General features: G+C 42.6%; 1 protein-coding gene across 16 annotated transcripts in view; it reads right to left on the reverse strand.

Annotated features, from left to right (window-relative positions):
* Window positions 1-15,313, reverse strand: part of ctbp1 (C-terminal binding protein 1) — a 312,129-nt gene that overhangs the window by 23,880 nt on the left and 272,936 nt on the right. For all 16 annotated transcript variants that reach the window (XM_067982459.1, XM_067982469.1, XM_067982546.1 and 13 more), the window contains 2 exons: window positions 1,898-2,042; window positions 933-1,139 (listed from right to left, as the gene is read on the reverse strand). In XM_067982459.1, coding sequence (XP_067838560.1) covers window positions 933-1,139; window positions 1,898-2,042 — 352 coding nt within the window. The remainder of the gene's footprint in view (window positions 1-932; window positions 1,140-1,897; window positions 2,043-15,313) is intronic.

Below are 15,313 nucleotides of genomic sequence, written 5' to 3' on the forward strand. Positions count from 1 at the left end.
CATTGCTATGATTGCTAACATAGTAAAGAGGCTTAATTTTGCCAGGGCAAAAAGTTAGTCATTTTACTCCTGTGACATTGCACCCTGTGATAAGACCACCTCTTCAATGCCTCCTTTCAAGGCTGAAAATCCAAAGTTTCTCCAGTCTTCCTTCATAAGTCAGACCTTTGTCACTAGCGATCAGCCTCTTGACTCTTCTCTGATATGTAGACGAGTACAAGATTTTATATTTGATGCACTGGGGACAGTGTAGGTCAGCGAGGGTGGGTGAATGACCGATTCTTGGGGAGGATGTGGACATCCTCTGTGACTGCGGTGGCATTTTCCCTCCTCAATCTCTCTGCAGCCTTTGACATGGTCAACCAAACAATATTCCTCCAATGCCTCTCCCTCCGTTGTCGAGCTAGATGGGACTGCTGTCCTTGGGTTCCACTCTTACCTATCCAATCACAGCCAGAGCATCTCCAGCAATGGCTTCTGTTTCTGCCCCAACACTGTTAGGTAACGTGTGCTCCTCCATTCCCCAAACATTTACATGTGGTGGGCGGGGAAGGGGAACCCAGCAGTGAAACAAAAAGCGATGGAAATGGAGCTCTGGTGGAACACGGCAGTAAGCCTCACTGCCCAATTTTACCCTCTTCTGCCGGAACAGCGGAGGAAAATCCAGCCCACTGTATTAAAATAAGCTTGGTACAGGGATCTAAAGTTGTTTTGTTTTTAAAGTTGCTTAGTCTACTGCTTATGTGGAGGATAAACACCAACACGTTGGGCTGAACAGCCTGTTTCCATGTTATAATTTTTATCTTATTCTACATATTGTGACTGAATTTAAAGCAACAACCATTAAATTAAAACAAGGCAAGAATACCTTATTTTGTCACAGCAACGTACACTAGCAGCCATTTTCTGTTTTGTTTTAACAAAAGTCTCACCTAGGCCAATAATACCAAGCGTCTCCCCTCGAATCCTGGCAGCTCCTGAAGCTATGTCTCGTATCTGTTCAACGCTCTGAACTCTTGTGCCTTCCCGCAAAGCTTGGTGGAGCCAAGTGGTCCGTCTATACAGGTTCAAAATATGACACATTGTGGAGTCTGCCGTCTCCTCTACAGAGGCTGCTGGGACGTTACATACTGCTATACCTAAAATCAGCACATACAATTACTAAAGTCATTTCACACAAGTCAAGACAAATGTCTTAAAATTAAATGCAGTGTGCATACATGACTGACAACTACTGCCATAAATAAATACTTCTTCAGCTGTAAATAGTCATTTTTGTCTTCTTTGGTAAAAACCCTGTAATATCCCTTCCATATCACTGTGCATGACCATGTTTCCTCACAAAATACTTTTACAGACTTAAAAAAATAGTTCCCAGGAGAACATGGATGGGTATCGATCGCAGCTAAAGGCAATGAAAGTTGCTATCAGAGCAGCCAAAATGACATTGAAGAAGAACATAGTGGATATCTGTGGTAGCAATAACAATATCTTTTTCAGCTATGTTAGGAGTCATGGGGCCATTAAGGACTGTATCGGGCCGTTGAAGGATCCTTCAGGGTAGATTCAAGTGGACTCCCAGGATATGCAGAGGTTTTAAATGGCTACTTTACATCCGTCTTTAATACAGAAGACGATGCTGAGTTACCATTAATAAATCATACAGCGGACACTAAAACTGAAACGGTCAAATTGAATGTGAATATAGTCCTGTCTAGAATAAAGGGTCTCAAAATGGATCTTGCGGATGGTCCTGATGACTTCCTTTTAATCTTGGGCAAAGCACAGAAAGAACTCGGTGGTCTTGGAATTTACATTCAGTCCAAAAATTACATCTCCCTTATAATACATCCAGTGTAATAATAGCGAGCCTGATTATTACTGCTATTTGTCATACCTAAATCTCCAGCTGATTTTATGTCAATGTTATCAAAACCACTGCCAATTCTGACAATTATTCGAAGTGCTTTGAATTTCTCCAGATCTTCTCTTGTTAAAGTGATGGTGTGATACATCAATGCACCCACTGCTTCATTTAGTACCTAGGGGAAAAAAAGGAAACATTTTAGCAAGACTTGTCCATTTGTACTCAAAGATTTGATGTAGGTCAGAGGTACACAATTACAAGAAGGTCTTTTTGATGCATTTATACACCAACTTTAACGTTAGTGTAAAGTGGTTTCCATTTTATTGCAACATAAAGCTGCCGTATAACTCCAGAGGCAGAGGCCGAGCCAACTCTGGAGGGAAGTGATGTGGGACCCTAGGCAGAAGGTAGTCTCACACCACTTGTGTGATGTCAAAACTGGTATAAAAATGCTTGTAGCTCCTGGGCACATTTTAAACTTAACTAGAGTGGCATCAAATGTTTGGATTAATTTAAACATGTAAATTTTAATCTTTGTGAGGGGAGCTCTCTGTGTGGGCAAGTGCACCGATGGACAGAGATCCGTCCTGGATAAGAGAATTGCAATTTGCACCAGGCAGTATTAAGCAAGGTACTACCTGGCTGGAACCAATAAATGCAGCATTAGGTAATCTGGTTATAAACTATCTGCCATTAATTTGCAGTTGCATTTATTAAGGAGTTTCTTTAACAGTGTTCAGTTCGTGAAATTCATGGAAGGAAAATGCAATAAGTTCCTTGAGGCTTAATGAATTAAACGGAATGTATAAATAAATAGAAAGTTTGCCTTTAAAACAAGCAAATATTTGTAGTAATCAGACCCTGTTGAAATATTTCACATTTGGATTGAAGAGGGGCATTTCTGCACCTCCAACTATCAATGCCAGTTACCATTTACAAGCAGCAATTCATGAGTTCTAGGAAATGTTGACTGAGAAATGTTCCTTTTCTCATTAACTCCAAGAGACCATTAGAAATTCAAGACTGAATTTCCATCTTAGCTTTTAAAATATGCATATCTTTATAGTAGTATAAACTATTTGCAAAAAATTCAATTTTTTTTTAACGGTGACTGTTCTAAGTGTACATAAACAAATAAAAATTACTCATTCACAGCATTCTCAGAAAAAAGTGAAATAACTATTACTTGGAATATTGTAACACAGATGTAGTACCACACGTGACAAAAACAGAACATCCCCGACTCATTTCTCAGTTTCTTTAGTTTCCTTTTTTGGGTTATTAATACATCTTTAAGAAAGGATAAACTGACATATGTACAGATAAAATTTCTCCAGTAACAAAATTTCACAAGAGAGATGTCCAACATTGGTCCGTGTGGTTCAGCCTGTATGCAGGAAGCACCAGAGCGAGCTTTAAGTGTGGCACCAGGCTCCTCGCCCCTAAGTGCTGCCACTTGTTCCTATCCCCTGCTGCTGCTTCAAGTGACTGAACTTTGCTGCACACTACGGTTAGGAAGTTTCACTGCATCAGGAATTCCTGTCTGCAGTGTGTCGAGGAGTTCGATCACTTCAAGCGGCAGCAGCAAGAGGAGATAGGAACCAGCAGGGGTGAGGAGCTGTGAGCCTCGCTAAGAGCAAGAGAGTGTCAGCATGAAATTTGGTGGTGGGGGGGGGGGGGGGAGGGGGATGAGAAGAACCATGCCAGTATGAAATTGGAGGGATGAAGAACAACATTATCAGATCAAAATGGGGAGAACAAAGGTGTCATCATAAAATTTGAGGAGAGGGAAAGAGAAGGGGACATCTGCCAGTTGGACTGGTGGGAAGGAAGACAAGAAAAGTGACATCTTGAGCTGGGGGAGTGGAGATGAACGCCAGCATGAAGAGGGAATGATGGGTGAGAAGAGTGTCACCCTCAATGGGAAGAGGAAGAAAAGTGCCTAAACATCAAAAGAATGTGTAAAGGGCAAGAAAGCCCCAGCCATCCAAATCAGGCTGTTGTGGTGATAATTGTAGTTGTAGCAATATAGCAGACAGGCTTTTCTGTGTGGGGTGCAGGTTCCATGATAAGCAACTGAGTAGAACAAAGAGAAAAAGTTTGGACACCCCTACAGGCACTCTTGCAATGAAGATGCGATATGGATATGGTAGGATTTTACAGCAATATACATAGGCTTAACTAAATGAATCATATAATATACTCAAGCTCTACTGTTGCGCATAAGAAATATTAAAATACAAAGGCAAATATTGGGATCCAAAGACCAGTATTTTGAACTAGTATACTTTCAACTCTGCTGGTAACCGTTTGTCACTGACAAAACGTTAATCTGTTGAGAGAGGCTGGGCTCAGGATTTCTGCCTCTTATGACTTTGAAAAATGGGTGCATCCTTTAATATACTTGTCCTTACAAGTGTTGCATTTATGCATTGCTTTCGCAAAGGAACACATACCGATCATTTCTTCTAGTAAAAGTTACTTGCATCACATATTTCAAGCAGTGAAGGACACTGCTGCTTGCCTCTACAAGCACGTTTTATAATCTGGAATACATAGCACATACCAAAGAAAAGTCATCTACAGTACATAAGGTTGAATTACAGAATACTTTTACATGCAAAGCTTTTCATTGAAAAAAAGTTGACAAGCCCTTCCAACAGACAACTGGACAGCTCCAAAGGAGATGAGGAGGGAGCACTCATCCTTTCCACATCTACTTGTCCAAGGTCAGAATCCACATCCTGCATAATTTGTTCTGGATGAAAAGGAGAATGCTATTATTATTTGATATTCTTCAAACTTACACACAGGGTCGACGGCCTTTGGATCGATTATGTTTAAATTTCTTAATATTCCTTTAAATTGTTCAATTTCCTTTTTATGAGAATCCAGAGATTAACTGTACTTGCCATACAACCTTCCCTCCTCCCACATATCTACTTCACCAGTTTCACTGCCAGTGTCATTTGTTTGAAAATATTCCATAACAGTGGACAGTGTTTTGCATTTCACAGTGCAGCTGGAGAGTTTACCGTCCAGGTACTGCTCAGAGAAATATCGGCAACATTACAAGGACTGCACTGGTTGAAGGAGAAGGCTCACCACTTCATTTTTAGGGCAACTAGGGATGGGCAATAAATGCCACCTCTTGCCATTATCACCCAGATCCAGTGACCATTTTTTTAAAATGCCATCCAATACTATAACTGTATCCCTGCCCTTAAAGGGTCACGAAATATTGCAAATGCAGCCACAATGCTAACAAAAGAACAGAAAAAGATCACATTGGGACACATATAAAACTCAGTGATAATACTAACAAAGGAAGAGGAGGAAGTTGTCACAGTGGGCATATAAGCTTGCAATCAAGGTTTACTCTTCACATTTAGCATTAAACTTTCAACACCAAGAACTTGCATTTAACACAACACCTTTAACACAGAAAAACATCACAGAGCAGTAATTGGACAAAAATGGACGTTGAGCCAAAGAAGGAAATTTTAGGAGGGGTGACCAAAAGCTTGGTCAAAGAGGTAGGTTTTAAGGAGCATCTTAAAAGGAGGAGAGGGAGGTGAAGGGGCAAGTGGATTTAGGGAAGGAATTCCAGAATGTGGGAACTAGGTGGCTGAAAACATAGCCATTAAGGGTGGGGGTGATGCATAAGAAGACTGGAGAGTCTTGGGGCGATTGTATGGCTGGAGGAAGTCAGAGAGATAGGGAGAGGCAAGGCCATGAAGGGATTTAAACATGAGGATGAGAATTTTAAATTGGAGATGTTGTGGGAACCAGGAGCCAATACAAGGACAGGAGTGCTGGGTGAGCTGGACTTGTATGGGATAGGACACGAGCAGCAGAGTTTTGGATGAGCCGAAGTTTACAGTGTGGAGGATGGGAGTCTGGCATGGAGAGCATTGGAATAGTCAAGCCTGGCGGTGACAAAGGCATGGATGAGGGTTTCAGTAGGAGATAGGCTGACGCAGGGTGGAGATGGGTGATGATACATAACTGGAAGTAGGCGAACTCTGCGATGTACAGGATATCGGGTCGGAAGCTTAAGTCAGGGTTGAATAAGATGTGGAGTTGGAAATCAGTCTTGTTCAGCCTGAAACAGTGGCCGGGGAGGAGAATGGAAATGTTGGCAAGGATATGGAGTTTGTGGCTTCCGTCTTTCCAATCGTCAACTGGAGGAAATTGCAGCTCATCGAGCACCAGATGTCGGATAAGCAGTCTAACAACACAGAAATCGTGGAAGGGTCGAAAGGTAGAGCTGTGTGTCGTGGAAGCAGACCCCATGTCTTCAAATTATGTTGCCAAGAAGCAATATGTAGATGAGGAAAAGGAGGTAGGTAAGGATAGATCCTTGGGGGGATTCCAGCAGCAACGGTGGGGGAGCGGGAAAAGAAGCCACTGCTGGAGATGCTCTGGCTATGATCGGATAGGTAAGAATGGGACGATGGCAGTCCCATTGAGCTGGACAATGGACGACAGACGTTGGAGGGGGATTATGTGGTCACCTGTTTGAAAGGTTCCAGACAGGTCAAGAATGGATGAGGAGGGAAAATGTACATGGTCGCAGTCACAGTGAATGTCATTTGTGACTTCGATTAGGGCCGTTTCAGCATTGTAGCAGGGACGGAAACCTGATTGGAGAGATTCAAACATGGAATTTCAGGAAAGATGAACGTGAATTTGGGAGGGGACAACACATTGAAGGACCTGGGAGAGGAAAGGGATGTTTGCAGATGGGATGGTGGTTTGCTAGGACAGAGCAGTCGAGGGTGGGTTTATTTGAAAAGGGGGGTGATGACGCGGTTTTGAAATAGAGGGGGACAGTACCTGACGACAGGCAACCATTTACAATGTCAGCTAGTATTGGGTTGGGAAGGGAAGTTGGGCAGTCAACAGTTTAGCAGGAATGGGGGCAAGGGAGCTGGAGGTGGGTCTCATGGACAAGATGAGCTTAGCAAGGGCATGTGGGCATCACTATTATAATGCCGTTGCAACATTTCCACTGTGGTCCCTTGGTAAACCAAAGCAGACATTCTCCTTTCTCCCCTCACTCCGCCCCAACTCTGGAGTTGAAGATGGAATAATACATCTTAGAATCAATCATCTTTTTCCCCGTTAGACTTGGTCCCCTGAGGTTCCATAAAGTCAGACCAAAGGATAGCAAGGTTGTCCAACTGTCAGCGTGCTTACATTTGCCCAAGTGTCAGCTTGGCTCAGTGTTAGCTCATGTCATTGGGTCAGAAGGTTGTGGGTTCAAGTCCCACTCCAGGCCTTGAGCACATAATCCAGACCAACATTTTAGTGCATTTCTGAGGGATGAGACGTTAAACCAAGGCCGTCTAACTTGTTCCGGTGGACGTAAAAGATCTCATGGCACTGTTTGAAGAGTAGAGGAGTTCTCCCAAATGTTCTGGCCAGCGTTTAGCCCTCAACCAACACCAGCAAAACTGATTAACTGGTAATTTATCTTGCTGTTTGTGGGACCTTGCTGTGTACAAATTGGCTGCTGTATTTTCCCAAAAATCAACAGTGACCACACTTCTTAAAAGTTATTCATTGGCCATGAAGCGCTTTGAGATGTCCTGAAGATGCGAAAGCAGCTATATAGATGGAAGTTTTTTCTTTATTCTTTCTTTAACATTTTCCAAACTTCACTGGATACAGGCGTAGTGCCAGAAGATTGGAGGACTGCTAACGTTGTACTGTTGTTTAAAAAGGGAGCGAAGGATAGATTGAGTAATTACAGGACAGTCAGCCTAACCTCGGTGGTGGGCAAATTATTGGAATCAATTCTGAGAGACAGGATAAACTGTCACTTAGAAAGGCACGGACTAATCAAGGACAGTCAGCATGGATTTGTTAAGGTGAGGTCGTGTCTCACTAACTTTGATTGAATTTTGAGAGGAGATGACAAGGAAGATCGATGAGGGTGGCGCAAGTAATGTAGTCTACATGGACTTTAGCAAGGCTTTTGACAAGGTCCCACATGGCAGATTGGTCAAAAAAGTAAAGGCCCATGGGATCCAAGGGAATGTGGCAAATTGGATCCAAAATTGGCTCAGTGGCAGGTAGCAAAGGGTCACGGTCGACGGTTTTTTTTGCGACTGGAAAGCTGTTTCCAGTGGGGTGCCGCAGGGCTCGGTACTAGGTCCTTTGCTTTTTGTGGTATACATTAACGATGTGGATTTAAACGTAGGGGGCATGATTAAGAAATTTGCGGGTGACACAAAGATAGGCTGTGTGGTTGATAGTGAGGAGCAAAGTGTAGACTGCAGTAAGACATCAATGGACTGGTCAGATGGGCAGAAAAGTGGCAAATGGAGTTCAATCCGGAGAAGTGTGAGGTAATGCATTTGGGGAGAGCAAACAAGGCAAGGGAACACACAATAAATGGGAGGATACTGAGAGGTGTAGAAGGAGTGAGGGACCTTGGAGTGCATGTCCACAGATCCTTGAAGGTAGCAGGACAGGTAGATAAGGTGGTTAAGAAGGGATATGGAATGCTTTCCTTTATTAGCCGAGGCATAGAATATAAAAGCAGCGATGTTATGCTGGAACTGTATAAAACACTGGTTAGCCCACAGCCTGAGTACTGCGCACAGTTCTGGTCACCACATTACAGGAAGGATGTAATTGCACTAGAGAGGGTGCAGAGGAGATTTACGAGGATGTTGCCAGGATTGGAGAATTTTAGCTATGATGACATAGGATGGGCTGGAGTTGTTTTCCTTGGAACAGAGAAGGCTGAGGGGTGATTTGATTGAGGTGTACAAAATTATGAGGGGCCTGGATAGATTGGATAGGAAGGACCTATTTCCCTTAGCAGAGGGGTCAATAACCAGGGGGCATAGATTTAAAGTGATTGGTAGAAGAATTAGAGCGGAAATGAGGAAAAATGTTTTCACCTAGAGGGCGGTGGAGGTCTGAACTCACTGCCTGAGAGGGTGATAGAGGCAGTAACCCTCAACTCATTTAAAAAATACCTGGAAGTGCACCTGAAGAGCTGTGACCTGCAGAGCTACGGACCAAAAGCGGGAAAGTGGAATTAGGCTGGGTGGCTCGTTTCTCAGCCGGCACGGACTCGATGGGCCGAATGGCCTCCTTCTGTGCCGTAAATTTTCTATGATTCTAGAAAGCTTGATAGAAAAACTTATCCCATTCACATTTCATTAAGTAATTTTATTTAAAGACAGCACAACTAACCACCAAGGGAAAGCGGAAGAGGTAACCCCTGATAGCACTCTGCCAGAAAGTGAATCCTTTTGAGACCTGCAGGCTATTGGACAGTAGTACAGTACTTCCAAAATTCCACCTCAATGAAATATCAAAAAACTTAGGAAGTTATTGAGTACAGTGACATGGAGATGCTTATCCTCGAATCAGCAGAACTCACTCATCAATATTCTTAAAGCATACAACTCCTTTCTGAATATGTTCTCCAAATCAGATAGATACTCCAAAGGACACAATAGATGGGTGACAAGTAAAGGCAGCTTGACACTGGCAATTCTTCTAAAAGATCAATCGGTCCCCATCATATGCACCATATAATTATAGCAGGCTGCAAAGCAATCCACTCGGTTTCCAGCCAAATGATAACTCACTCCAGTCTCGCCATCACAGTTTCCAAACCTTTCTCTTGTGCAGAAACTTGGAACAGCTGCCATTTGTTTTATGATGTAAACCCATAACTCGTTTTTAAATGTAATACTCTAGAAAATCCCCAAGTGATGTGAAATATAAAATTACACAACTACCTACAGTATGTCACCAAATAGCTAGCTGCTAAATCCAGATTCAATTAGCAGGAAGCCACATTGTGCCAATTTAAGCTGCTTTTACCCCGAATCAAAATCAGAATGATAAGCACTGACAGTAGGCATAATTGATATGGGAACTGAGATCTTAGGTTCTAATTCAGTAAAGAAAACCAAATCCCTTTAATCCTTTAAAATACTCTATCCGAGTGTTGTCATACAAAGTGTTACATAATTTCAAAAACATTATTTCTACTAGGGGTAGCATTATAATCATTTCATCAAAAATTGTTTGAAATTTCTTTGCTCGTTGCATTTTGAAGCAAAACTCTATACGAAACATTAATTTTGAGAGATCTGTCATCTCGCATGAAAATATTTTTAAAAAATTGTCTAGTTCAGTTTTTAAAAAAAAATGTATATAGTCCTTCACGTTTACCAGAGTAATCTGCAAATGTCAAAATTCCGCCTAGCACTTTGAGTGAGTAAAGCGCATTATAAAAGCAATTAACTTTGAATATAGCATCCTCTCATACATTTGTCTACTCAGTGTCTACTCTCAAAGGGCAGCGCACTGTACAATTTGTGCTCTTCAAAAATATTATTGTACATTAAAGGGATAGTGGATTTTAACAAGTCCTAAGTGCATTTCATAACTCGCAACATTGGAATACAGAAAATGTTAAAAAAATGTATTCATTAAAAAAAATGACGAGATAAGTTAACAATCGTGAAGCGGAGGGCCATTTTAATGTAAAGCCAGGAGGAGTAAGAAACTTGAAACTTACCTTTTGGGTGGCAGCTTCCAGCGGTGCCTTTATGGACCGCTGGTTTGCCTGATGTGCGCCTGAGAAAACTGACCGCAGCATGCACAGTGCATGCTCTGGTCAGTCACAAACTAATTTCACAAAGGGGTCTGAAGCAGGCATTAGACCCCCGATTTATATATGCAACTACAGGGTGCATTAACCAACATGGCTGCGGCACACTTCCAGTGTGGAGTGAGCGCATGCATGCCGCCCAGCATGTTGGCCTGTAAAATTAGTGTAGTGCAATCAGATTTCTAGGTCTATAATTTTAAAGATGCTTTTCCTTTTAAGGAATAGATTTTCTAAATATAGTAATAACTTAGAATTTATGGAAGATGCAGGCACTATCATTGACATCAATTTTGGTGTGTTCTGAATGGGGACTGCAGCAGAAGTATAGCCATCGGGAGTCGTGTTGCTGCACAATGCAGAGAAGACAAAATGTGTGATCATTTATTTAAACTTCAGATTCAATTCAGTTAACTTGCAATTCTTTGAGTTTTTTAACGCATTGCATTTCTACGAAGGCAATTGGTGTCTGTTGGAGAAAATCTGCAGAAGTCACGCAGCTAGTGTTTAATTACAGGTGACCGAGATAGCTGTTTTGACTATTAGAAAACAATATTGCAGTAATGTTACACCACTGTTGTTATAATTTCATTACAGACACTACAAACATGGCATTATTAATTAAAGAGTATTCCTTTCGGATAGGAAAGGCTGGTCAGATTATACTTCCTGACCTTGTATTTTCCTATTTATTATGCAAGTCTATCTGAAATAGCACTCAGCTTTGTAACATCATAATGGTACAGGTTTTCCAAGTGAATGATCTCAGTTACAGATTTCACCAACATTGATGCCGCACATGTATAATTAATATACTGTTGTTTAAAACACAGATGGGAGAAGAACAAACCCTGATTTCATAGTAACAAAATTAAAGTGGCAGAGCAAAGCCTTTTACGTTTATGGTATAAGCGTGTTGTTCCGGTCTTTGATAATTAAATTAAATTTATGTAGGCTCTTGACCATTCTTTGTTCTATTTACAACAACAACTTGCATGCACCTTTAACGTAGCAAAACATCTTAAGGAGTGTAATCAGACAAAGGCTGACACCGAGCCAAAGAAGGGGATGTTAGGACAGGTGCCTAAAAGCTTGACCAAAGAGGTAGGTTTTAAGATGGTGCGAGAAATGGAAAGGTCTTGGGGTGGAAATTCCAGACTGAAGACGCGGCCGCCAATGGTAGGGTGAAAGAAGTGGGGGATGGGCAAGAGGCCAGAGTTGGAGGAACGCAGAGTTCTCGGAGGGTTGTAGGGCTGGAGGAGGTTGCAGAGATAGGGAGGGGCGAGGCCATGGAGGGATTTGAACACAACAATGAGAGTTTTAAAATCGAGGCGTTGGTAGACTGGGAGCCAATGTAGGTTGATGAGCACAGGGGTGATGGGTGAATGGGACTTAAAATCATAGAAAATTTATGGCATAGAAGGAGGCCATTCGGCCCATCGTGTTTGCAGCGGCTGAAAACGAGCCACCCAGCCGAATCCCACATTCCAGCACTTGGTCCGCAGCCTTGTAGGTCATGGCACTTCAGATGCATACTCAGGTACTTTTTAAATGTGATGAGGGTTTCTGCCTCTATCGCTCTTTCAGGCAGTGAGTTCCAGACCCCCACCATCCTCTAGGTGAAATTAAAAAAAAAATCTCAGCTCCCCTCTAATCCTTGTACCAATCACTTTAAATCTATGCCTCCTGCTAAGCGAAATACTTCCTTCCTATCCACTCTATCTAGGCCCCTTATAATTTTGTACACCTCAATTAAATCACCCCTCAGCCTCCTCTGTTCCAAAGAAAACAACCCCAGCCTATCCAATCTTTCCTCACAGCTAAAATTCTGGTAACATCCTTGTAAATCTCCTCTGTACCCTCTCTTGTGCAATTACATCCTTCCTGTAATGTGGTGACCAGAAATGTACGCAGTACTCAAGCTATGGCATAACCAGTGTTCTAGCATAACCTCCCTGCTCTTATATTCTATGCCTCGGCTAATAGCGGAAAGTATCCTGCATGCCTTCTTAACCACCTTATCTACCTGTCCTGTTACCTTCAGGGATCTGTGGACATGCTCTCCAAGGTCCCTCACTTCCTCTACACCTCTCAGCATCCTCCCATTTATTGTGTATTCCCTTGCCTTGTTTGACCTCCCCAAATGCATTACCTCACACTTCTCCAGATTGAATTCCATTAGCCACTTTTCTGCCCACCTGACCAGTCCATTAATATCTTCCTGCAGTCTACAGCTTTCCTCCTCACTATCAACCATATGGCCAATTTTTGTATCATCTGCAAACTTCTTAATCATGTCCCCTACATTTAAGTCCAAATCATTAATATATACCACAAAAAGCAAGGGACTTAGTATTGAGCCCTGTGAAACCCCACTGGAAACAGCATTCCAGTCACAAAAACACCCGTCGACCATTACCCTTTATCTCCTGCCACTGAGAAAATTTTGGATCCAACTTGCCACTTTTCCTTGGATCCCATGGGCTTGTACTTTTTTGATCAGTCTGTCATGTGGGACCTTGTCAAAAGCCTTGCTAAAATCCATGTAGACTACATCAAATGCACTACCCTCATCGACCCTCCTTGCTACCTCCTCAAAAAATGGAATCAATTAGTCAGACACGACCTTCCCGTAACAAATCCATGCTGACTATCCTTGATTACTCTGTGCCTTTCTAAGTGATAGTTTATTCTGTTCCTCAGAATTGATTCCAATAATTTGCCCATCACTGAGGTTAGACTGACTGGCCTGTAATTACTTAGTCTATCCCCCTCTCGCTTTTTAAACAATGGTACAACATTAGCAGTCCTCCAATCCTCCGGCACCAGGCTTGTATCCAGGGAGGATTGGAAAAAGGTGGTCAGAGCTTCCGCTATTTCCTCCCTTGCTTCTCTTAACACCTAGGGTACATTTCATCCGGGCCTGGTGATTTATCTACTTTCAAAGATGCTAATCCCCTTAATATTTCCTCCCTCACTATGTTTATCCCATCCAATGTTGCAAGTTAGGATACGGGCAACGATGTTTTGGATGAGCTCAAGTTTATAGAGGGTGGCAGATGGGAGGCCGTCCAGGAGAGCATTGGAATATTTGAGTCTGGAGGTAACAAAAGCATGGATGAGTGTTTCAGCAGCTGATGGGATGAGACAGGGGAGGAGACGGATGATATTATGGAGGTGGAAGGAGGCGGTCTGTGTGATGGAGAGGATATGGGATCAGAAGTTCAAGTAGAACACCGAGGTTACGAACAGTCTGGTTTAGTCTGAGACACTGGCCAGGGAGGGGGATGGAATCTGTGGCTAGGGACCGGAGTTTGTGGCAGGGGACGAAAACAATGGCTTCGGTGTTCCCAGGTTTAAGTGGAGAAAATTTTGGTTCATCTAGAACTGGATGTCGGACAAGCAGTCTGACAACACAGAGGCAGTGGAGGGGTCGAGAGAGGTGGTGGTGAAGAGCTGGTGTCATCAGCATACACGTGGAACCTGACGTCATGTTTTCGAATGATGTCGCCGGGGGGCAGCATGTAGATGAGAAATAGGAGGGGGCCAAGATTAGCTCCTTGGAGACGCGAGAGGCAACGGTGTGGGGGCGAGAAGAAAAGCAGCTGCAGGAATCTCTGGCTACGACTGGATGGGTAAGAGTGGAATGATGTGAGGGTAGTCCCACTCAGGTGGACAATGGAGGAGAGGCGTTGGAGGACAATGGTGTGGTTAACCATGTCAAAGGCTGCAGACAGGTCGAAAAGGATGAGGGATAGTGCACCATGGTCTCAGTCATAAAGAATATCATTTGTGACTTTGATTAGGGCAGTTTCAGTGCTATGGCAGGTGCGGAAACGTGGAGAGGATCAAACATGGAGTTGTGGGAAAGATGGGCAGGGATTTAGGAGGCGACAACACATTGAAAGGACTTGAGTGGAAAGGAATGATTGCATAAATGAAATTAAACATGCTAATTCCTCAATGCTGTTGGTTAAATGCACTTTACCACAGCTATCTGCCAGCTTCAGCTATACAATAGCAGTTACAGTAGATACATAGTAAGAATATATTAATAATACAATGAGCACTGTCAGGAAATTCAGAAAGAATGAGCATATTTTGTCAGTCACCTTTGTGCTAAGAATAAAAATGACAAAATTCACTATAAAATGCAGTATCCATTAAGTTACTGAAATATAAAAAGTTGTATATAAATTTTGATTCAACCAATATCTTCTAGTCATAGGAGAAGAAAAGGAGGCATGGGGGCATCCGAGTGGATATATTTTGAATAAATACTGACAGAAATAATAACAACAACAATTTGCATTCATATAGCGCCTTTAACATAGTAAAATATCTCAAGGCGCTTTACAAGAGCGTTATCAAACAAAATTTGACACTGATTCACATAAGGAGATATTAGGCCAGGTCTACAAGCTTGGTCAAAGAGGTAGGTTTTAAGGAGCATCTTAAAGGAGGAGGGAGTGGTAAAGAGGCAGAGAGGTTTATAGAATCATAGAAAGGTTACAGCATGGAAAGAGGCCATTTGGCCCATCAAGTCTGTGCCGGCTCTATGCAAGAGCTATCCAGCTAGTCTCACTCCCCCACCCTATCCCCGTAGCCCGACAAATTTTTTCCTTTCAAGTACTTATCCAGTTCCCTTTTGAAAGCCACGATTGAATCTGCCTCAACCACCCCCTCGGCAGTGCATTCCAGATCCCAACCATTTGCTGTGTAAAAAAGTTTTTCCTCATGTCACCTTTGGTTCTTTTGCCAATCACCTTAAATCTATGTCCTCTGATTCTTGACCCTTC

The sequence above is a fragment of the Heptranchias perlo genome, chromosome 1 (assembly GCF_035084215.1).
Source record: "Heptranchias perlo isolate sHepPer1 chromosome 1, sHepPer1.hap1, whole genome shotgun sequence".
In the NCBI taxonomy this organism is placed as follows: domain Eukaryota; kingdom Metazoa; phylum Chordata; class Chondrichthyes; order Hexanchiformes; family Hexanchidae; genus Heptranchias; species Heptranchias perlo.